General features: G+C 47.6%; 1 protein-coding gene across 1 annotated transcript; it reads left to right on the plus strand.

Moving 5' to 3' along the window:
• Window positions 1-150: 150 nt before the first annotated feature.
• TSPYL5 (TSPY-like 5) lies at window positions 151-3547 on the plus strand (the record flags this gene model as incomplete). The annotated part of the gene is made up of 1 exon (XM_006753201.2): window positions 151-3547. A coding segment is annotated over one exon (768 nt), but the record flags the coding sequence as incomplete, so codon positions are not given.
• Between the last annotated feature and the right edge of the window lie 18910 nt (window positions 3548-22457).

Here is a 22457-nt window from a genome sequence, read left to right on the forward strand (position 1 = left end):
CTCGGCCTGGGGAAGGCCACGTCCCTCTCGGAGCGCCTGGCGGCGGACACTGTCTTCGTCGGAACCGTGGGAACCGTGGGGAGGCTGAGAAACGGCCCCCGCGTTCGAAATCTGCGTGGGCACGCCGGGAAGAAGGCCCCAGGGGGGAAGGGACCTCAGGCCACGGCTGGTGGGAAGCCCAAGAGGGACCCCGCTGGGGAGAGTGCGTCTGTCCCAGAGGAAGAGGAACAGAAGGCGGAGAAGGATGCAGGGACCCCGGCGACGGATGGCAGCATGGATACGCTGGAGACGGTCCAGCAGAAGCTGGAGACCATGAACGCCCAGGCCGACAGGGCCTACCTTCGCCTCTCGCGCAAGTTTGGGCAGTTGCGGCTGCACCACTTAGAGCGCAGGAACGTCCTCATCCAGAGCGTCCCCGGCTTCTGGGGGCAGGCTTTGCAGAACCACCCCCAGCTCTCGTCCTTCCTGAACAGCAAAGATAAAGAAGTGCTCAGCTACCTGAACAGCCTGGAGGTGGAAGAGCTGGGCCTCGCCAGGCTGGGCTACAAAATCAAGTTCTACTTCGAGCGCAACCCCTATTTCCAAAACAAGGTGCTCATCAAGGAATACGGGTGTGGCCCTTCAGGCCAGGTGGTGTCTCGTTCGACTCCCATCCAGTGGCTCCCAGGACAGGATCTCCAGTCCCTCAGCCAGGGGAGCCCGGACAACAGCCCCAGCTTCTTCGGGTGGTTTTCAAACCACACCTCTATTGAGTCTGACAAGATTGTTGAGATTATCAATGAGGAGCTGTGGCCCAACCCCCTGCAGTACTACCTTATGAGTGAAGGGGCCCGGGCCGAGAAAGGAAAGGAGGGCAGGCAAGGGGCCCCGAAGCAGCCGGTGGAGACCCCCGAGCCTGGGGCCAAGAAGCCCAAGTAATCTGCACAAGTCTCCCTACTACCTCCTGCTGGACCACACGTGTTGGGCTGTTGGCCTTCTCTGCGTGTTGGCCTCTGTGCACTCTTATCCCTTGGAACTCCAGTGACAAGAATATGGCACTGATGGTCGTGTTCTTTTGCCTCCCCGTGGCCTTGCTTTTTTTACGTTAGTGTCACAGGTTATATGATCTCACGCCTGTTTTTTTTATCTGTGAGGCACACATGCTTCAGATGTGTGCTGCCTTTATCTATGTGCCTGCGCCCTGTTCTTGGCTCTGGCCTTTCCTGCCCGCCTTTAACATGGACATCCACGAGGCATTCTCCACCAGGACCAGTGCACCCTTAAGCTCTGCTCCTTCAGAGCCTTTGACTGTAGCGGGCTTTGTATTCATGGTGGCCATGCATACCATAGATGGCAAGATTGCTACTACGAAAGGAAGCTAGTGCACACGGTCCTGGCCATCAGCCAGAACGGATTGTTCAATGGCCCCGGAGTCACTGGCCCAGGCACCACCCACAGGATCCCTGGCTTTGGACAAGGGTCCATGCTATCCTGCAGGATATGCAGCACACTGGCCCTTGACTGCTGGGCACGGATGAGGCTAAGGGTGAGAAGCAGTATGGCATGTGTTCTACTCCAGCGTGTGTCTCCTCCTGCCTCTGGGCCCTTCCCCTGGTGAACGTTCATCAAGCTCTGTACCGTGCCTCATTCATGGCAGGCCATTGAATTTTGTCCAGGTTGTTACCGGCCCCGATTGGCTTCCCGTTCAACAAGGACCTCAAGAACTCCCTGTGGACGTAGCACCCCCTGCCAGTGCCTGAGACACACACCTACCTTCCAAGGCAGGGGCCTTCCAAGAACCCTATGGGCTCTCAGACTGATGGGTGGGCTGGTATGTGTGGACATGTGCTCGCTGCCATTATGCTGTGGCTCCAAATGAGGGTGGGGACTAGACTCATAGAATCTAGGTACCTTTTTCAACTCTATGTAACATTCAGTTTATCACATGTGACCAGAATGCTATAGTGGGATTACTGGGGAAAAGGTATTCCTCATTTGTGAGCCTGTGTCTACTTCATTTCACACCTCCACATTTTTCTTACTTGCTTTTCCTTCTTTGCCACTACCTTTGAATACCCAGAGAAATAGGCTTCAGTCTCCAGTATAGGGGAGTCTCAAGATTCTCTTCTGGGGTAATGGAGACAGGGGTGGGCAGAATCTGTCCTGGGCCTCCAAGACTGATTTCCACTGGGCGTAAAAGCTGAGCAGGGCCCTCCGTGCCCAGGCTTCTCGTCCCCCCTCTCATCCTTAAGGGTGGGGAAATAGGACTGTGTCTATACTTGCCCTCCCCCTCACTTCCCTTTCCTTATGGAAGACCTCATTCTGAGTTCTGTGAGGGCTGTGGAGGCCTTGACTTAGAATTGTAGAGAGGGTATGCTAGGCAGGGGAGCTGGAGCAAAAATACAGTAAAGGAATGAGTCTTGTATGGAATGGGCCTGGAAAAGTAGGTCGAAATGGCTTAAGAAAGCTCAGGGAGAATATGCCTACCTCTCAGTGATGGAGGGGACATGGAGGGACTTTCCCAAGGGTGGGAATGGTAGAATTAAAGCGATTGCTGGCAAATACATGGTAACAGGGATGCATCCACTAAAGGCGAGGATATGCCCAAAGTTTTATCCAGTCTTTATTTCAACATGAGTACATTTTGTAAGAGGAAAAGAAAAACAGAAAGATGTTACTTTGGATGCTTCCTTTTTTGTTCTAGGTGTAGCCTCATGGACGTGGAAGATTAATGCTATATGCTGCTTATTTTGCCTCAAAGTAAAATCTCACCATGGGCCTCATTTTTGCCTAATGGGAAAATAGAGCCGTATAGGTCTGCTTTTTATTTCTTTTAAACTTTTTGCTCTTTGTTATGGACAGTTTCAGACATGCACAGAAGTTAAGAAGGTGGTCCATGGACCCTATGCCCCTATCACCTAGCTACATTAATTATTAACTTATGACCAATCTGTTTTCATCTGTGTCTCCCTCTTCCTGCCTGTATTGTTTATCAGAAGTCCAAGACACTGTGCAATTCAACTGTGACTACTTTGGGAGGTTGGGACTCCTTTTTGGTGGTGATAGTGGTGGGGTACACACCAGGCCTGCTTTTTGCTCTTAATGTTCACTAATGAAGTTCCAGAGCTAGGCCTTAGAATTGCAGGTCTTCAGAATGAACAAGAAATCTCAAAAAGAGATGAAGGGGATGCTCCCTCTCCCCTGCATCCATAAAAGGAGACAGGGACTGTTTTGTTCAAACTCTTTCAGAAACTGATAGGATGTGGTGCTTACTTGACACCCGTCACCAGAATATTAGTCTTTCTTTCCTGTGTAAGACGGAGACTCATGTAACTGTTAGAATTGTTATCATCTTGACCTGGTCTCATAACTCCAGTCTTGGAAGTATAATTTGGAAACTGTTGCTGTGTTCTGTGAAAATAACCTCCCAACAGCAATCAGTAACTGGCTGTCTTACTTGCTAATTTGACACCCTGGTAATAATGCAATTATTTCTTTGTTCCTAGACAGTATACATAGTTATAAACTTGCATGCATGATGGAAAAATAAAAACCTATATCTCTGTTATATTTTTTATTTTCAAAGAAGACTCAGAGGCTGGGTAGTTGAGGGGACGTATACATTGGCCTGGACGAATGATTCCAAGCCTTAGGTCCTTGTGTGACCTCTATAAGAATATATAAAATTTTAATTCTCATGCTCTTACCAGAGATTGAGATTCTGTGGTCCTGGCAAGAAGCCAGGTAGTCTTGTTTTCCACAAGCTTTCTGGGCGATTCTAGTGGAAATCTAGTGCTTCTCAGATTTTTTAGGTCATCTGAATTGTGTGGGGAATTTTATTAAAACACTGGATTTTGATTCAGTAGTCTAGATTGGAACCTGAGATTCTGCATTTCTAACAAACTTCCAGGTGAGGCCAGTGCTGATAGTTTGTGAACTATGTGGGAAAGAAGGTGACCTTCAAGGCCCTTTCAGACTAGAATAACAGTGCTCAACCTTGGTTGCACATTAGAATTATCTGGGAAGCTTAAAGAACTATACTGCCAGAGTTCCACCAAATACCAACTAAATCAGAATTGGGGGCTGGGGAGGGAGGGTTGGTCCAGGTACAGGAATTTTTAAAACATGTCTAGCTAGAGTTGAGAAGGATGCTGTTCATCACAGATCCATCACAAGGATCATTTTCCTTTAATCAGGAGCAGCAGCAGCAGCAGATAACAAAATGCCACATAAAGCTGTCCTGCAGGAAATGGTTGGAAAAATTAGAAGTGGGTTGTTAAATGCAAAGAGAATAAAATTGGGTTGTATGATGAAGAAGTTGAATGAACAAATGTGCAGTGTTCAGGCCATAGCAGGGGCTCAAATGTTGAATGAATACACGAATTTAAACATTTTAGATTCTGATGCCTCAGGGCTAGGCTGGTAATTTGTGAAGTGGGCCAAATGTGTTTGAGTTTGTACCACAGGACGGGTAGCTTAACAATAGAAATGTATTTCCTTAGTTGTGGAGGCCGTAAGTCTGATATCCAAATCAGTTATTTCACTGTGGATTACAAAACTGATTTTCTAACCTTGGCATTTCTTTTATGTATTTTAGCTGGTATTCGCCTATAAAAAAGACCTCACCCTCGTCATCTGGCCATGAACTATACTTCCTTCTGAAGAGGTGGTATAAATGCTTAGCTTGTATCTCTACTTACCAATTGTCAGCATCAGAAGTTGGTGGAATAACCATCACTAATGATCTCCAATAAGAACACGTTTTTCTTCTTGTCTGTTTGCTGTCACTGGCTGGTGGGTTTTGTTTGTTTAATGTTTTACAATCAATAACAGTCATCTTTCTTTTATCTGTTCAGTTGACTTACATTTTGCTGCTAAGTAACTTTTACCAGACTCCTCTAGTCCTTGTCCCTGATTTTCCCCCACTGCCCCCATGTGCTGCGCTCCAGTCAGTGGGAGCTGTTGCTGAGTCTCCAGCTAACCTCTGAGCTCCTCAGACCCCACACATTTGCATGAGCTGTTCACCTATTGAGAAAACCCTTGCAGCCCCTTTCAGGTGCTCAGATACAGCTAGGATACCATTGTTCTGTGCCATTCTTATTAAGCTGTCAAGGCTCACTGAGTCCCTCCCTTCTTTTTATTTCCATAATATTTTGTCCACATGTCAGTTCATAGTACCTAACGTAGTGACTTGTTCTTGTCTGTTTACCTGTGTGCTCCCACCAGAGACTATGAGATCCTTGCGGCTGTAGAATAATAACAAGTGATATGTCAATCATTTTTGTATTTCCATAGCTCAGGGGCTTACACATAATAGGTGCTCATTAAGCACCGAACAAGTGTGCAAATGAATGATCTCTAAAGATTCATGAAGGTATTGGTGACAAGCTACAGAGAGGTCAGAAGTGTCCAGGAGTAGAGACTGGAAATAATTTCAAGTGCAGTAGAACCACGAGCAAGTGGACTAAAGGATGGTGGGGAGGGAAGCGATTACCTGCACAAAGCTTCGGGCAAAAACACTTAGTGGCACCAAATTACTCCGGCAACATACTGGGAATCAAGTAGGAAAATGGAAGTGAGCAAGAAAGCACATGAAGACCGTTGAAAATGTACCATGTGTGCTGTGCTCTACAACATTCCACAGCACACGGGTCTGTCATCAAACACAAGACACAGAAAGCTGCTGGGATTCTGGCAATGACCTCACCTAGGATCTTTCTCTCTCTCTCTATATGGACTATATACGTAGTCTGAGATCTCCTAAGGGGCCACTTGCATTTAAACTTCAAAATATTGGGTTATTTATTTACTGAATTTATTGGGGTGACATTGGTTCACAAAACCATGCAGGTTTCAAGTGTACAACTCAATAAAACATAATCTGCACACTGCATCATGTGCCCATCGCCCCAAGCAGTCTCTTTCCATCCCCATTTTCCCTCTCTTTGCCCACCTCCACCTAGCCACCCCCCCCTTTCTCTCTGGATATCAATATATATATATATATATATATTTTCTTAATCCCTTCACCTTTCATCTAGTACCCTATTCCCCCTCCCCTCTAACAGCTGTCAGTCTGTTCCACGGAATCATGCCTCTTTCTATTTTGTTCGTCACAGCTAGAACAAAGGCAATCCTTAAAACAGTGATATCACCGAGAGTAAGCTGGACAAGAGAGTAAACCTACAGAATGGAACACAGTGAGTGGATCTAGGAGAAAGTTACCTTGAGCTTCAATATTAAATAGCCTATATTCCAGGATAATGGGAAAATATGGTCATTAAAGCCCAGTGCTACTTTGCCTAGTGCTATGTCACCAGATACTTGATGAGAAAATGTAGAGTGCATAGGGGGAGAAAGGTGAAAGACAGGCCTTGGAAACCCTGTAACATTCTGGAGAAGGTTATGATCCCAGAACAGATTGTCCCTCAGGAGGTGAGGAGGTAAAACCTTGTGTGCCATTGTGAGAGCTCTTTATCTTCCACCCTGAGAACCCATCCTGCCAACAGTGCCACTCCTGGCTAGGGGAGCATTTATGTGCAGGACATGGAGCTCCTTCACATGACATGTCTTTCTCTTAGCGGTCTTATCTGATTCACTGATAAAATGGTACCTCCATCCTCACTGCTCACTCTGTATTCCTTCTCACAGCTCCCCCCTTCTTCCTAGAACTTATCACAATTTATGACTAGGGTTTTGTCTCGGAGCTTGTTTCTTCCTCTGGACTATAAGCTCTTGAGGATCTTTGTTCACTGTTGAATCCCAAGTGCATACACAGAGGAAGTATTTTATTGATAATTTGGACTGCTGGAAGTATTCGCCTTATGAACTATGGCCTGTTAAGATGGCAGATAGCATGGCCCTACCTTGGAGATGTCCTGTGGCAGCAGGAGCTGTGTGTTCCTACGTACGCATTGGAACTTGGAGAGACACATACCAAGCAAAGTGCTAAGCACATTTTACTACATCGTCACAACAATAATCCTATTGTTAATCCTCATTTTCCAGATAAGGTAGAAGGACACAAGGGCATTTCAGAAACTTGTTTAGTTACATAAGTTGAAATTCCTAGAGCTGGGATTAGAGACTCTTCACCACTGTTCTGCCCTGTCTCTCAGGCTGGGGTTTGCAGTGTGGGTTGGTGACTTAGACTAACATTATCTCCTGACTTCAGAAGGGAGATATGAGGATGTGTGGCTGCAGGTAAGCTTCTAGAGGGTGGCTGTCTCTGTGCTCACTCACTGGGGAGGGGAAGTGTGTGTGCATGGTGTTTTGTTTCAGTGTGTGTGTGTGTGTGTGTGGTGTAGCATATCTGGTGTGTGTCAGGGCGGGCATGAGAGTGGCCAACAAGTTAGCTTTGGGACACAGCCTATGGATGCCTGCTGCTTGTCCACAGGCCCATGGTGCCCTAGGGCAACCAAGACATCCAGTCAAGTCCACATTTTAAGGGCTCCCAGCTGTGGGCAGATGATGGGGAATAGGGACTCTCCATCCCAAAGCAGCTTGGGAGAAGGGGGCACCTCTTGAGGCCATGAGCAGATGGTTTGACGGGAGGGCTGAGTCACAGATAGCACCAGCTCAACAAAAGGCTGTCCCAGCTACTAAATGAGGGTGTTGGTTTGTGTGCAGGCAACATAGGCAGACATGCTGCTCATACTCTGTTTGAGCTTCAGCCTCTGACGCAGACAGCCATCCCTGTCACTGATATTATCTCCGAATAAGAGAGATGATGAAAAATTATTCTGGACATTCCCTTAAGGGTGTGCTTTCCTATTCACAAATAGTTCACTGCAACTGCCACTCCACTCAAGCATTGTGGGGAGGAAATGAAGCAAGGCAGTTAACATTGGAGTCCAAACTGCATACCAGGCTTAAGTGACATAACCAACATTGTTTTAATTTTATTTCTTACAATAACAAACTTATGAAGTCTCCATTCTTATCTACACTTTACAGTTAATGATACTGAAACTCCTAAAGTTAAAAATCTTGCCCAGGCTTACTCAGACTGATGGCAGTGTCATTAGCTCTGAAACCTCTGTTCTCTCCATTATCATAGACTGCCCCCCATAGAAGAAGGGAGACGTAGTTACTCCTAATTTGCATGAGAGTGATATGAATTAGCTAGAATGCTTTAAACTTCAAGTGACAGACACTCTGATTAATGAGGCCCAGGAGTAAGAACAGTTATTGTTCCAATAATAAGGAATTTGGAGGCACGTGATCCCACAGTTAGTTTAGCTGCTCAGCTAGTTTATCAAGTCTCCAGACTATGTTCATCCTTCTAGTGCAGTGGTTCTCAACCTTCCTAAAGCCGCGACCCTGTAATTCAGTTCCTCATGTTGTGGTGCCCCCCAATTTCATTGTTACAAATTGAACATAATTAAAGCATAGTGATTAATCACAAAACAATATGTAATTATAGATGTGTTTTCCGATGGTCTTAGGTGACCCCTGTGAAAGGGTCGTTCGACCCCCAAAGGGGTCGCGGCCCACAGGTTGAGAACCGCTGTTCTAATGCTTCTAGCATCCTTGGCACAGCCTCAACAAGGACTTTCTGTCTTCAGACTTGTGTCATGGTCTCAAGATGGTTGTTGCTTCAGTTCTAGGCAGCATCGTCTCAAAGATAGTGTCCAAAATAGGAAAGTAGCAAAAGGAAGCAAATAGGGGCTTCTGGTCCAGCCAGTGTCGCTCACTGGTTGAGCATTGACCCATGAACCAGGAGGTCACGGTTTGATTCCTGGTCAGGGCACATGCCCGAGTTACAGGCTCGCTCCCCAGTGGGAGGCATGCGGAGAGGCAGTAGATCGATGATTCTCTCTCATCATTGATGTTTCTATCTCTCTCCCTCTCCCTTCCTCTTTCTGAAATCAATAATAAAAAACACCTTAAAAAATAGGAGCTGCTGTAAAGCCCCCTCTTTTACCAGGGAGGAAATTATTTATTGAAGTCTCTAGTGCACTTCCTTTACATCTCATTCATCTCATTGGCCAGACATGAGATATTTTATCTATTTACACACACATTCTCTCTCTCTCTCTCTCTCTCTCTCTTTCTCTCTCTCTTTCTCTCTCTCTCTCTCTCTCATCTCTGACCATTCCAATTCCTGGCAAAAGGGAATGTTACTGCCATCAGTGCCTTAGACCTGTGGTTGGCAAACCGTGGCTCGCGAGCCACACGTGGCTCTTTGGACCCTTCAGTGCGGCTCTTCCACAAAATACCACGTGCGGGCACGCATGTACAGTGTGATTGAAACTTCGTGGCCCATGCGCAGAAGTCGGTATTTTGTGGAAGAGCCCATATTTTGTGGAAGAGCCACACTGAAGGGGCCTAAGAGCTGCATGTGGCTTGCAAGCCGCGGTTTGCCGACCACTGTTAGACCAACCAGGACTACTTTCCTGAGGCTGGGCTCATTGCCTGCAAGGAAGAAGGAAGTATGGCTGTTGGGTAGGCATGTGCCACATGACACTAAAGCCAAGGGCTCAGCAGGCTCTGTGACCATCGTGGCCACAACAGAACACTTGGAAAACTGAAGACGTCCACTATTTATTTGTAGATTTAGACAGCATACTTGTTTAGAACCCTCTCTGATCTCAGGTGTGAGTCAGGCACTATGGTGGGTTGAAAGAACACTATAGGATATAGGCTTGCACATACCTTATAATCTAAATGGAAGAGGAGTTAAATAACAGTGCACAGTTAAATAAAAGCATGAACCCAAAATTCAACAAAGCCAGCATATGACCAAATAGTATCCAGGTCAGAGGGCAAGTCATCAGATTCTTCTTGAAAGTATTTGGTGAGTTTCTTCATTGTCCTCATGATTGGATGGAAGCACTTTAAACTCTTTTCAACCAGCAGGATTTATTTCTGTATCCTCTGCTGGTTTTTATTATCTCCCTCCAAAGAAAATGAGTAAAATTTTTAATGATTTGAGGGTATTTTTGGCTAAGGAAATGATTTTTAGGTGTTAAATACAATATTTCAGCCTCCTAGAAAAATATATTTGATTTTTTCAGCATGAGGTCTGACCCGGTCATAAATTTCAGTATCGGTCCTGGTAGCTTTACTGTGCAAGGTTGATGGTTTATGATTTTTTGCCCTTTGTGGGGTTCCCCATGGATCTAAGCAGTATTCAAATGAAGCATGAGCATCCATTTCAATGGCTACATTAGAGGCATTTGAATACTGCTTAGCAAAAGGCCACAGCAGAAGCCAGAACTTTCATTTGGCTTCTGATTAAAGGCAATCTTCTCAATCTGGACTCAGTTCCTGGAGTAATCCTTTGAACAGATTAGACATAAACACATACTTTGCTGATAATGGTGTGTTGACCTATAATAAATTGGTTAGGAGTAGTTGATGTCATTTGAAACCAAAAATCCCCAAATGGCGACTGAGAATACAGTTCTCATGTCCCTAGGCTTCCAGCTAGAGAACTTTTCCCGTAGCCTAGTCACTTTGCTATGATCACTGATCACCGCTTGGGAGACCCCCCCCAACCCCCCCCCCCTTTTTTTGGACTTTTGTTGTGTGATTCTCCCAGAAAAGAATACCTTATTTTTTCCAGCCTCTTCTTAGTTGGGGACTGGGGAGAGCAGGGAGGTCGGGCTCTCTTTTCAGTACTGTTCTAATTAGAGGGGGGTGTTTTTGCCATCTTTCCCACCCTATTGGGCATTTCAAATGCTCCTCAACCCTACTTGCTGAAGCCACAGTGACTCACGCCAATCGAAAAAGAGATCATCTGTCAAACTTCCATCCATGGGGACTTCTCTGCCCCTGAGTGCTCAGTAGCTCCTGGCCAACAAGCAGTTGGGGAAAATGTTGTGGGTCTCTTGGCTAAAGAAAAGGGTAAGGTGCAGACTGCAGACCGTGCTCACCTTAGAGCTGGCTTAAGGTGTGCATCTGAAAGCAGTGGCCTTCAGAACCCAAACTGGAACTCTGGTTGGAACTAAGAGAGAGCTGTGGTTTAAGAAAGGCTGGCTGGAGTCACTGGTTTTGGGTATTTGGTGGAGATGCTGACTGTTCCCAAATGGTTGACCGCTACATGTTTACCAAAGGGAGAGTGAGGGGAAGAAACACAGTGGGAGGTTCTAGAGTTTGGCAGCTGAGATGGAGAATCAGGCACATCTGCATTCACATCCAAACCTTGTGTGCCTCCTCGCTAGGTTATTTACCTCCTGTAAGTAAATAGAGACGAAAGTTCGGAGTTAGGTGGAAGTCATACCCCACCCCCCCCAAAAAAAAAACAAGATTCCAATGGAATAAAAAGGTAACAAGCATGTAGAACTGAAAAGTCCTTGATGCAGGGACTCAAAGGATGTTTTTCCCCACCCCTCAGCTCTCTTTACCTCTGCATTCACTTTGTTACATGCAGGTTCTTCTCTCCTGGTGGCAGGATGGCTACTTGGCGCTCTAGACCAGCGGTTCTCAACCTGTGGGTCGCGCCCCCTTGGGCGGTCGAACGACCCTTTCACAGGGGTCGCCTAAGACCATCCTGCATCTCAGATATTTACATGACGATTCATAACAGTAGCAACATTACAGTTATGAAGTAGCAACGAAAATAATTTTATGGTTGGGTCACAACATGAGGAACTGTATTTAAAGGGCCAGAAGGCTGAGAACCACTGCTCTAGACCCACAAATCTTACCCTTTCAACAATCCCAATGAAGAACAACCAGGCTTCTTCCTTACCAGTTCCAAGGAAAAGTCCCAGGGTTGACTCTCTTGGTGCATTAGGTCATTATGCAACTTGAACTGACTGCTAAGAACTGGGTCACTGCCCAGCCCTGGAGGCTGGAACGGGCTCAGCCCCACCCAAGCTGCAAGGACTGACTCCAGTGAAGGGGTGATTTTTTTTCCAAATGAAAAGGAACCCCGGTGCCAGTGCCAGCGGAAGAGGAAGGGGAATGTACTCTGGGCAGTCAGAACCAACAGATGCCCCCTCAACAGCAGTCCATTTTCGGGTCATCCTTGTTGCTAAGGAAGTGGGAAGGGCACAAACAAACAAAAACACACACAGCTATAATTTATAGGGATCTGATACCAACAACTCTCTACCTTGCCTTCACAGTATGCCTGTCTTTATATTAACGAAATGTGGTTGCAATTGAATGTGACATAGTACCCAGATTGCTTTAAGCTCTCAAAGCATCAGGCTTGTTATCATCGTCGTCGTCATTGTCCTCTTGAGGTTTTGGTAGTTTTACTCTGCTTTTTCTGGGGTGCCTTTTGGCTATGGATAATCCAGACAGTGATGCTGACTGTAAGCATGTGAGGCTGGGAAGTCCCCAAACTGGGGCCAGCAGCTACTCCTGACAGATGAAGAAGGCTCCTCAGGAGGCAGAGGCTCCGTGCCTTTCATCTGAGACGGTTCAGGGCCAGATGCTACCGGCTGGGGCCTCAGAGACTCTGGGGATGGGATTATGAGATTTCCTGGGAGCCAAGGGGCTTCCTGTCTACGAGATTAAGGAGGTTTTCGTTCCCCCTTCCCGGGCCAGTGGCCTGCCCTCCTCAGGGTGCCCACTCTGGGGCTTACATTTCTGCAGCTCCCTCTTGTCGTCTCTACACATGGGTGTGTTCCTTTGGGGATAAGCCACTACAGGTCGCCCCTCAGGATGGTGGGTGGTAGAGGGGCATACAGACGGGTGGGCATTTTCCAACTCTGGGCAGTGCCAGTGAAGGGATGGCTGGAAGACCGCCATCTAGGTAAAGTCCTTGAGGCTCAGAGAAGCAGCAAGGTTCACCTTAGGGGGTAGAGCAGGACAGAATTAGAGTACATTTACAACAAAGTAAAAAAATAGTTTCACAAGGAATATTCCCCACTTATTCCAGGAACATCAGTCAGAGAGAGACGCCACTTGGTGGCACTGGTGAGCTCTGTAGCACTTCCCCCTGGGCTGGGCTGTGGTGAGGGAGGAGGTGAGTGAGAGAAGAGCATTTTGATGAGTTGCTCAAAACGTGGGACTGAGAGAAAAGGAGACAGGATGTAGAAGGGGCAGGGGGCAAAGGGTTGGGATCGGTGGGGTCTAGATCATTTCACCCAGGGGTGCAAGGGGTGGGCCTGGGAGCCAGCAGGGAATCCAGAGGAGTGCAGAGGAGATGCCCAGCCTTGGGCCTGAGGGAGGGGGAAGCTTCACTCTCAGGATGAGGGTTTGAGTGGAGGGTGCAGAGACCACCCAGAAATGGGATCCTCTCCTGTCCCCAGACGGGGAACCCAGGAGACTGTGCCCAGTTATCTCAGACTTCGAATGCTCCATTTCCTTCCTCTGTGGCCAAGCTTCACTCTGTACGTGAGCCAGCGGTGTGAGGACAGGTGTGGGAGGATGTGCTACTGAGGGAGAATGCGGGGCCAGAGGGGACGGGAGAACCATAAATGGTGTCACAGGGCCACCCCTGTGGCCCTCTTGGGGTGCTCAGCCAGCCTATGGCTCGGGAGGGTCTGTTTCCTGACCTGCATGAGGGCCATTGTGAGGTCATCCCCCAACGCTCCCCTGCTGTCCCCACCCCCAACACACACACACACACACACACACACACACACACACACACACTTCTAAATCAGACAGCACTCCAGCCCAGCCTAGGGGAACTCTTTGTTCTCTTGAGCTTTATTCCAATTTCCATTGCACAGAAGGGGGAAAAAAAAGTCCAAAATGAAAAGTAAAACCATTTTAAACACCTAGGATTTTTGTGTGGGTTATTCTTGGAAGGGTGTGTATGGGAGAAGGGTGGTAAGAGAGTTCTTTATCCTCGGAGAATCTAAATTAATAAAAAGTAAATTAAAAATTATCTTCCAAGATCATACTAAAAAGTCTCAACCCAGAATAACCTCTGAAAGCAACCTTTCAGTACAAAAAAGGAAGGTGTTCCAATGGAAATGCTGGCAGCTCCTGGCTCTGTGGCCCTGACCCTGGGCAGTGGGGCAACCCTGTTTATTTGAGGATGAGGACCAGCCCCTGAGTGGCCCCGCTTGGGGGGTGTGGTCCTGGCAGCACCCAGCCTTCTCTGTCTCCTTGGTGTGAGCCCCACCCTCCCAGGGGCCCTCGCTCTGGGCTCCAGCGCTGGAGGCCTCGCAGCAGATCAGCCCAGGGCGTCTGCCCTAAGCTCCCTTTGCCTTTCAAAGATGGTGCTTCGCTTGGCTTTCCATCTGCCTCTTTGCAGGGGGGATTCTCTTCCTGGCGCTCCCGTGGGAGGCGGTGCGGCTGTGGGCAGGAAGGAAGCTGAGTCTCATGCCTTTCTGAGGTCTCGGAATATATTTAAGGTTTGCATCTCCCCACACAGCATAAAGGGTCAGTCGGGATCAGTCATTTCAGACCCACGTCTGAGCTGCAGCAGGTGGTTAGAATGGGGCCTGTGGAAGGTTGTCCCAGGAGGGCGGCAGTGCCTCCTGGTGGCCACGCCCTCGGAGGCCCCTCTCCCACACTGGTCCTGGGCTTGGCCAGGCCACTTGTTTTGACCGTTGGGACATCAGCAAATGTGACAGAAGCAGAGACTGGGTAAGTGCTTGGTTCCTGGGGTGTGCGGCGTTTGGGCTCCTTGAGATGAGAGACCAGGTGGAAGGAGAAGGCCCCACCCTGGCAGTCAGCCCGCCTGCTGAATGGAGCCTAGTGAAGCCAGCAGAGCCCTCAGCTGCCCACAGACTCACAACAACTAATCAATTACTTTTCATGGAGGTGAGATTCAGTAACATATAATTAATCATTTTAAAGTGTGCCATTCCGTGGCATTTAGTACATTCACGAAGTTGTGCGACCACCACCTCTTTCTCATTCCAAAACATTTCATCACCCCCAAAGCAAACCCTGTGCCCATTGGGCAGGCACTCCTCATCCCCTCCCCCTCTAGCTCCTGGCAACTGCCAATCTGCTTTCTGTCTCTATGGAGACAGACCTCTTGTAAGTGGCTTCTTTCACTTCGTATAATGTCTTCCATACTCGCCCAAGTTGTAGCATGTATCAGTACTTCATTCCTTTTTGAACTAAAACAAATCATTGTATGTGGATGGGCAGGGTGGCACAGGGAAAAGCCACATGAGTACCCTTGTGGCCCAATGTGTAGGGACACTTAATATAAACTCTCTATAAGAGGGAGTCTTACTTCTTAAAAGAGAAGGAAGAGTAGCAACTCTTTGGGGTGTGATCATTTCAGGTAACCACAGAACCCAGCACAACAGAAATATGAACCAGCAGCAAAATCCACCAAGGAGCCAGGATATGGGAGCAGGAGATCCTTGGGATCAATGAGAAAGGGATTTGGGGCTGGTGGGGGTGGTGTGGGAGTGGGGGAGAAACACAAGGCTGTTTATTCAGTAGTTCCCATAGCTAGGCCTACAAGCTTTTTAGGTCTTACAGAAGTATTTATTGGCTATAAATATACTAGTATAAGGAAAAGTTCAAAGCTACTAGTAAAAGGGATAAATAAATTTATATAAAATGTAATAGGTCATCTAATAATGGATTATGTATAGGTCTCATAGAGTTATATACAAATATAAAAAGGTTGGATCAAACAAATAAAATAACCATGTATTCTTCACAAACTCAAATTTATGAAAATTAAATATCTTTTTAAAGTGTTTACATAATAGAAATAACTATATATGACTATCTACCTCTTTATCCATCAATGAAAGCTGTGGGTATGTTTTAATATATTTGACAGGACGTAAGGGTGGTGTAATGGATGTAATGGATGTGTGGTCATCACAGGAGAAGGAGAGAGGTTCTTTGGAGAAAGGCAACGCCCAGGCTCAGCCCCACATAAGCCATCGCCTCTCCTTCCTTGCTTGTAGGATCGGGGCCCGGGACCTTGGCAATGACACAGCTCTCTGTTCTCAGAGAAGCTGAACAGGTCTGGACAGCTGGCTGTGAGCTGAGCAGACAGATTGAAGTGCAGGGAGCACTCATTTGTTAAGAGTTCCTGAAGCGACTTCTGCCACTGGCCATTACTTACGTCTAGGTCTTTACTGGGCCTTCTCGCTCACGAACACATTTATAAATTTAATGCCTTTGTTTTTTAAGGGGAGAGAGTGTAAGTCAAGGGCTACTGCAGTAGCTCCTGGCCCCGCCAGTGCCGCAAACTGTCACCGTTCATCTTGTCGAATGCCAGCAGGTTGGCTTCTGCGGGGAAAACAAGGAGCCTGTAGAGCTTCACTTTGGGAGATAACTTGAAAGTTCTCCAGGTCCCCAGCCTCAGTGCTTTAGAGCCAAACTGGTAACGGAAAAACTTCCCTGGCGGGTGCTGAGAAATGGACCCTTCACAGACACCACCCTCCTCACATCCAGGGAGAGTGGGATGGGACGCATCTGGCCAGTGTGTTCTCATGGGTAATCAGTCATTTGTCAGAATTTGAACAGAATGTCTTCAGCCTCTTCATTCCTACACCAGGTGACCGTTCCAGCCCATTCTAACCTCACCCACCCCTCCGCCTCCGTTCCTCCTGATTTAGAAGATCAGGTCTGACAAGAACATGGGATTGTCCTATCTAAGCCTCATCCCCTTTCTTATTCGTAATCCCCACCCCCCCGCCGCACCTTGGGGCAATAGGCCTAGAAGGATGAATGAAATAGTCAATAGTTATTCAGCTTAGCATGACAGGCTGACAGGACAATTGTGATGTTATAACTTGCCGGGCCATAGAGGAGGTCTTAGTCCCATAGTACCAATATCATTAGCACTTCCCATCCTGTTCTTCGCCCGCAGCTGATGTTAGCGGGAAAGATCCTGTCCCGACGCAGTGGGGGAAGATTGGAGAGTGTGTGAGAGGGCCTGGCAAGTAGCTCTCATGTTAGAGAAACTGCACAGTTCAAAACACCCAAGCCAAAGGCGTGACAACCCATTTCAATTTAATGTGCATTGAGCACCGACTGTGTACCAGGTGCACTATTGTGCCTGGGAAATGGAAAGCTCAGTGACCAGCCCCCAGTCTCAGTCGGGGGAGGAGCAAGGGTCCCTAAGGGAGGGCCCTGGTGAGAGCCCTGCTTGGAGACAATGCAGGGTAACTCTCTACCCTTCTGAAGCAGTTTGGCCTATTGAGGGCAGGGCCATGTTCCCCTAATGTGTTTTTGCTGCCTGGCGGCGGTCCCAGCAGTGTTGGTCAAATGTATCCTGAAGCGTAGGGGAGGCAAGACACACAGAAGAAAGGCGGAAAAATACATGGCGGCTTGAGCTGGAATGTCATCCTGCTGATCTGCAAAGACTCTGCAAGTACCGGGTTTCCTTGGTACTTGAAGCTGCACGCCCTGAAGGTGAGCGTGGGCCCTCATATCCCTCCCCTTGGCTCACAGGGCACCAGTAACCATGACGACACCAGCAACCATGACGAGTTGCACCTGGCCATGGCAATGGAGTAATTTCTTAGAAAAGCCAATCTGGAGTGCTCGCCATGCTTAAAAGGAGCACTGACAGATAAGCAGCCTTCAGGATGCCGTTTCCCAACATCCATCTCTCACGAGGCACAGCTCACAAAATGTGTATGGTGATTATTTATTGCACCAGTGCGTCCCAAGGTGACGGAATCAGTTGCATGTGAAATTTGCTTTGACAAACCACCCTGATGACGTAAGCTTTCTGCTGGCCTCCACAGGGAGGGGCCCCTATTGACGGAAGCTTCTGATCAACCTTTCCTGCAAATGGCAGGATATAGATGGGAGTCATTGTCATGCCTGCAGTCACTCATCAGTTCCTGGACTGCAATCCCAGAAACAGGCTGCTGAATGGTGTGAAGTCTCGGGGGCAAAAGGTACTGCTGCTTTCCTTGGGAGAAGCCCAAGAAAGAGTAATGTGAGGGAGGCCTAGAAATCGAGGTGGGGGCAGTCATGATTTCTGGGTCTCAGGGAACCTGTCAGAGCAGAGCTTTGTCTCTCAGCATGTGCCCATCCCCCCAATCACAGAGGTAAGAAGTCACACCTGCCCTGGAAATTCTGGAACCTCAGTCTCCTTGCAGTTTATCTGATGTTTAGAAAGCAACAAGTTGGCACTCTATGGGTTCAATTTCAATGGAGATGCATCAACATTTTCCTAGGACAGAGGGCCTGGGACAAGTGAGTGGTTTACTTGATTCACGATAGTCAAGTCTGGCTTTAAAGTGCTCATAAATATCCTACGAGAACAGACAACAGACATAACGGTGGCTTCAATAACAGAGAGCTTCAGTGCCTCTCGTATAAAACAAGTACAGATGCCTGCAATGCATCCAGAGCTCGTCCACAGGCCTCTGGCTTCCATGGCCCAACATGACTTCTGGAGCACCAGCCATCACGCCTGCGTTCTAAGCAGGGGAAGTCACACAATGATTTCATGTACTTGTATCGGCTGTCCTTAGCTGCAAGGGAAGCTTAGATATGTATTATTTCAGTTGGGCACATTGCTTCTCAGAATACCTTGGGCAAGCAGTAGGCAGGCTCTGCCATATCATTCATTGGGGGAAACCTCTGAAACTTAGGTAGAAAGAATACCGCTTTAGAGCCGAGACATAACTGCATTTGAATTTAGATTTCATTGCTTTTTAGCTGTGTGAGAATGGGTGACTTATTTTGATTTTCTAGATCTATTTTTTTAGCTGTAAAAATGGAGACTCTAATTCTACCTGGTGGGGCTGTTATCAGCAGTACAGAAGAGACCGCTCATGTAAAGCGCTCGGCACAGAACCTAACATTTAAACAGTAGGTGCTCAATAAATGTTAGTGCCTTTCTTTTTTCCTGTACATCAGAATGGATTATTTACCCACACGGGGGCCTTGACCTTCAGCTTCTCAGCTGTGATCCATTGTGTAGATTCTTTGGCAGAATGTCTAAGAGGATAACAATCTTCTATATAATAAAAGCCTAAGTAACTGTTACAGCTGAATGACCAGAATGACTGGTCACTATGATGTGCACTGACCACCAGGGGGCAGACACTCAATGCAGGAGCTGCCCCCTGGTGGTCAGTGTGCTCCCACAGGGGGAGCACTACTCAGCCAGAAGCCAGGCTCATGGCTGGCTAGTACAGTGGCGGTGGTGGGAGCCTCTCCCGCTTCTGCAGCAGCATTAAGGAGCAGTGAGCAGGTGGGCGGTATGGAGCGAGGGGTTCAGGACTGTGAGAGGGTTGTCTGCCTGCAGGGAGCGGGCCTAAGCTGGCAGGCGGACATCCCCTGAAGGGGTACTGAACTGTGAGAGGGCACAGGCCGGGCTGAGGGACCCCACCCCTCCAGTGCATGAATTTTGTGCACCGGGACTCTAGTGTTTTTATAACTACAACCACAGTGGCAACAACAGCAATGACTGGAAACGGATCCCCTGTGTCCTCTGCACCAGACAGTGTGCTAGGTGTTCATCACAGATTATCTCAATTATCCATCTGTCCTCTGCCAGGACCCTTCAGTCTCTTACCATAGCGACCCTCCCACTGGCAGGCACCTGTGACTCTCATCAGAGGGGCTGCCTGAGGGCTCCTGGGGCTGCTTTGCCCACAGCACAGAGGGCCCGAGTGCCTGGAGTTTCCTGCCCCCATGGCCCTCAGCCAGGGAGTGAGCAGCGAGGAGCATGAAGCCCAGCTCCCTGCGTAGCGCCCTCCCTGCTGCTCCAGAGGACCAGGCTGCTTTCACTCTCCCCATCCCTGCCTGCTGCCCCACCTCCCCTGATGGGAGCTTGTCCTAAATAAATCACCCACACACGAATCCTCTGAGTGAGCAGACCTATTAGCATCCCCTTCCCATGGTCTCAAAGGGAAATGGAAGGTTAGACAGGTCAAGTAATCTTTCTGATGTTACACAACTGGATTGTGTGGAATTGTGATTTGAACCCAGGTCTGCCCAGCAGCACCCTGAAATCATACCTTCCAGCTGCGTATCTCCTCTGATTGGTGGCCCGGGATCTGCAGGGATAAAGTACCAAGGACTCTGCTGGGTTGAACTCCTCAACCAGCCTGCTGGTCTGGGGGTGGGGGTGGGGCATCATGTTTTCAAGGGGCACAGATGAGTGCATCGAAGCTAAGTCCTCCATGGAGGGTCAGCCAGGGTGTCCTGAAACCCCAACTCTTTGGTTGAGGTTCGGTCCCCTTAAGTTTGGGGAGCAGCAGTGGGGACACTGTAGAGGATGCGGCATGCATTTGCCTGGCCAGCCGGACTAGCCAAGTCCAGCCTGGTGATCAGAGGGGACGGAGGCCAAGGTGTTTGTTCCTCACAGCCAGGCCCTGCCACGTCCTCTCCTGGGCACTGTGCGCCTGGCTGGGAGTACCAGTGGCAATCCTGCCTAGAAAACTGGGCTCAGTGCTCACTGCAGTGTTTCCCAGACGTTTTGGCTTCATCTCTGAAGGAGCAACACCCTAGGCCTTCTCATTTCCAAACAGCTCGAAACTCATTTCTTCCCCTCCCTGGAGCTTGAGGAGACTGTCAACACCATTTCCATGGAAGGAGACGGGGAAATAATAAAATTAGCAATGATAATTCCATAATTATAGAATGTCCTCATTATCTGAGAATCCCTGCCATCAGAAGAGAGAGAGAGAGAGAGAGAAAGGCTACTTAAAAGTGAATCCACTTAAAACATTGACCAAAAGATCATGGGAAATAGTCAAGAAAAACCAAAAGCCAAAAACACAACAAAATGTTTGTTATTTTGCCTAGAAAATTGACGTCTTTTATAAAGAACTTTTATAAAAATAAGTTTATTTTCTGCTAACAAATTGTAGGTCTTAATACCAACAATAAGCTAATTTTTAAAGAACTATCATAAAATTTCTTTAAATGTGAAAACTTTCTAAAAAAATTTACGTGATTACATGATACGAAATTCTCCACATTTAACGTTTGTAGCACAATCCAAAACAGAGTAATTTTCACATAATACTTGAGTTTTTAAAAATAATTTTCCTTTAAAGCCCTCTGCTATTTAAATGCTGCTTTCTGTTTGTTTTTTTGGGGAAAAAAATCACTAACCGTGCTCCTTTCTCTCTTAATTTGGTAACTAGCTACCTCTGTCTGTACTCATTTGGTCAGAGGCTTAACTGACTGACTTGAGCCATCCCCAACATCACTTCCATTAATCTCATGAAAGTCCTCATTTATTGCAAGGTTTTTGCCATTTTATCTTGCCAGCCATTTGCATTGCATTTGCAAATATGGTCAGATATGGTGGGCATCAGACTGTCAGGAAGGGCAGGCCTCCCCCTTCTGGCAGTCAGGAGTGCTTCTATTAATTGTAAAGAGCTAGGCTTGGGGACCAATTTTTCAAGTACAGTACGTGAGCAGGGAATATTTTTGTGATATGAAACCTTTTGCTTTCTGGTGCCCCTCCCTATCTCAGACACTCACAAAATAAATATTCCGGGAACAGGGCCTCTCTATGTAGCTGTGCAGTGTTTCAAAGTGTCTGAAGCACTCATCACATTTCGTTTGATCCTCACAGCTGCCTGTGCGGCCCAGCGTCTTCCGGATGACCCTTCTGAGAGCCACCGAGGCGGAGTCACTAGCCCAGGGTCCTGCAGCTACTTGAGAAGCAGATCCAGGCTGAAACCCAGTCCGCTGGTCGTCAGTCCTGCATCTTTCTCTCGCGCATTCACAGTGCTGGTTTATCCAAGAGGGGAATGAAGGTGTCCTTTTATAGAAAGGATTTAACATATCTGAAAGATGTGTCAGAGTTATAGTAGAAAAAAATCAGAACATCATTAGAATTCTTGGGATTAATTTTAAATATGGTGTTTTATATGGATTTTTTTTTTTTTTTAGAGAGAGAGAGGAAGGGGGAGGGAGAGAGAGATAGAAACACTGCTGAGAGAGAAACATCGATCGGCTGCCTCCTGCACGCCACCTACAGGGGATCGAGCCCACAACCCGGGCAGGGGCCCTGACCAGGAATCGAACTGGCGACCTCTTGGTGCATGTGGTGATTCTCAACCAACTGAGCGACACCGGCTGGGCTCCTTGAGTTAATGTTACGGTATACTGCTATGTTTATTTTAGGTTACGTATTGCGGTAGGCTGTATTTTTTTGGAGCTTGCATTCCCTGGGAATTCTTCATCAGAGCAACTACAGATCCTGAATGGAGGCCCTCAGATTCTGTCCTGTCCCTTCTGCTTCGCCAGGAAGCCTATGAGAAGGCAGACGCTACACATAGCGCTCCTCCGAGCCAGCATCACATTCCGTGTTAAAAAGCCCCAGTAGCTAAGCTCATTTTTGAAGTTCGCCAAAACCAAAGTTAGTTCCTCTGCTTGCAAATTAGTCCTCGGTGGGCAAGAAGCTCTCTCTCTGGTCCACAATTGCTATTCGGTTCACCTTGGCAACATCATTTCAATAAGGTCAACCACCCTCTTAATTATGTGCGCTTCCTTAAGCAACAAGGTAAATGCTTCATTCATCAGAACTTTATCTCCTAGTTACACTGCTAAGCGTCCCTTTGGCCTACTCCACTCAAATTATCAACAAGAATAAATCCACGGGCTCAATATTACTGCAGGGCCATCCATTCATTAGGGCTCATTTTATTAGTCTC

The sequence above is a fragment of the Myotis davidii genome, unplaced genomic scaffold (genome assembly GCF_000327345.1).
Source record: "Myotis davidii unplaced genomic scaffold, ASM32734v1 scaffold390, whole genome shotgun sequence".
NCBI classification, from domain to species: Eukaryota; Metazoa; Chordata; class Mammalia; order Chiroptera; family Vespertilionidae; genus Myotis; species Myotis davidii.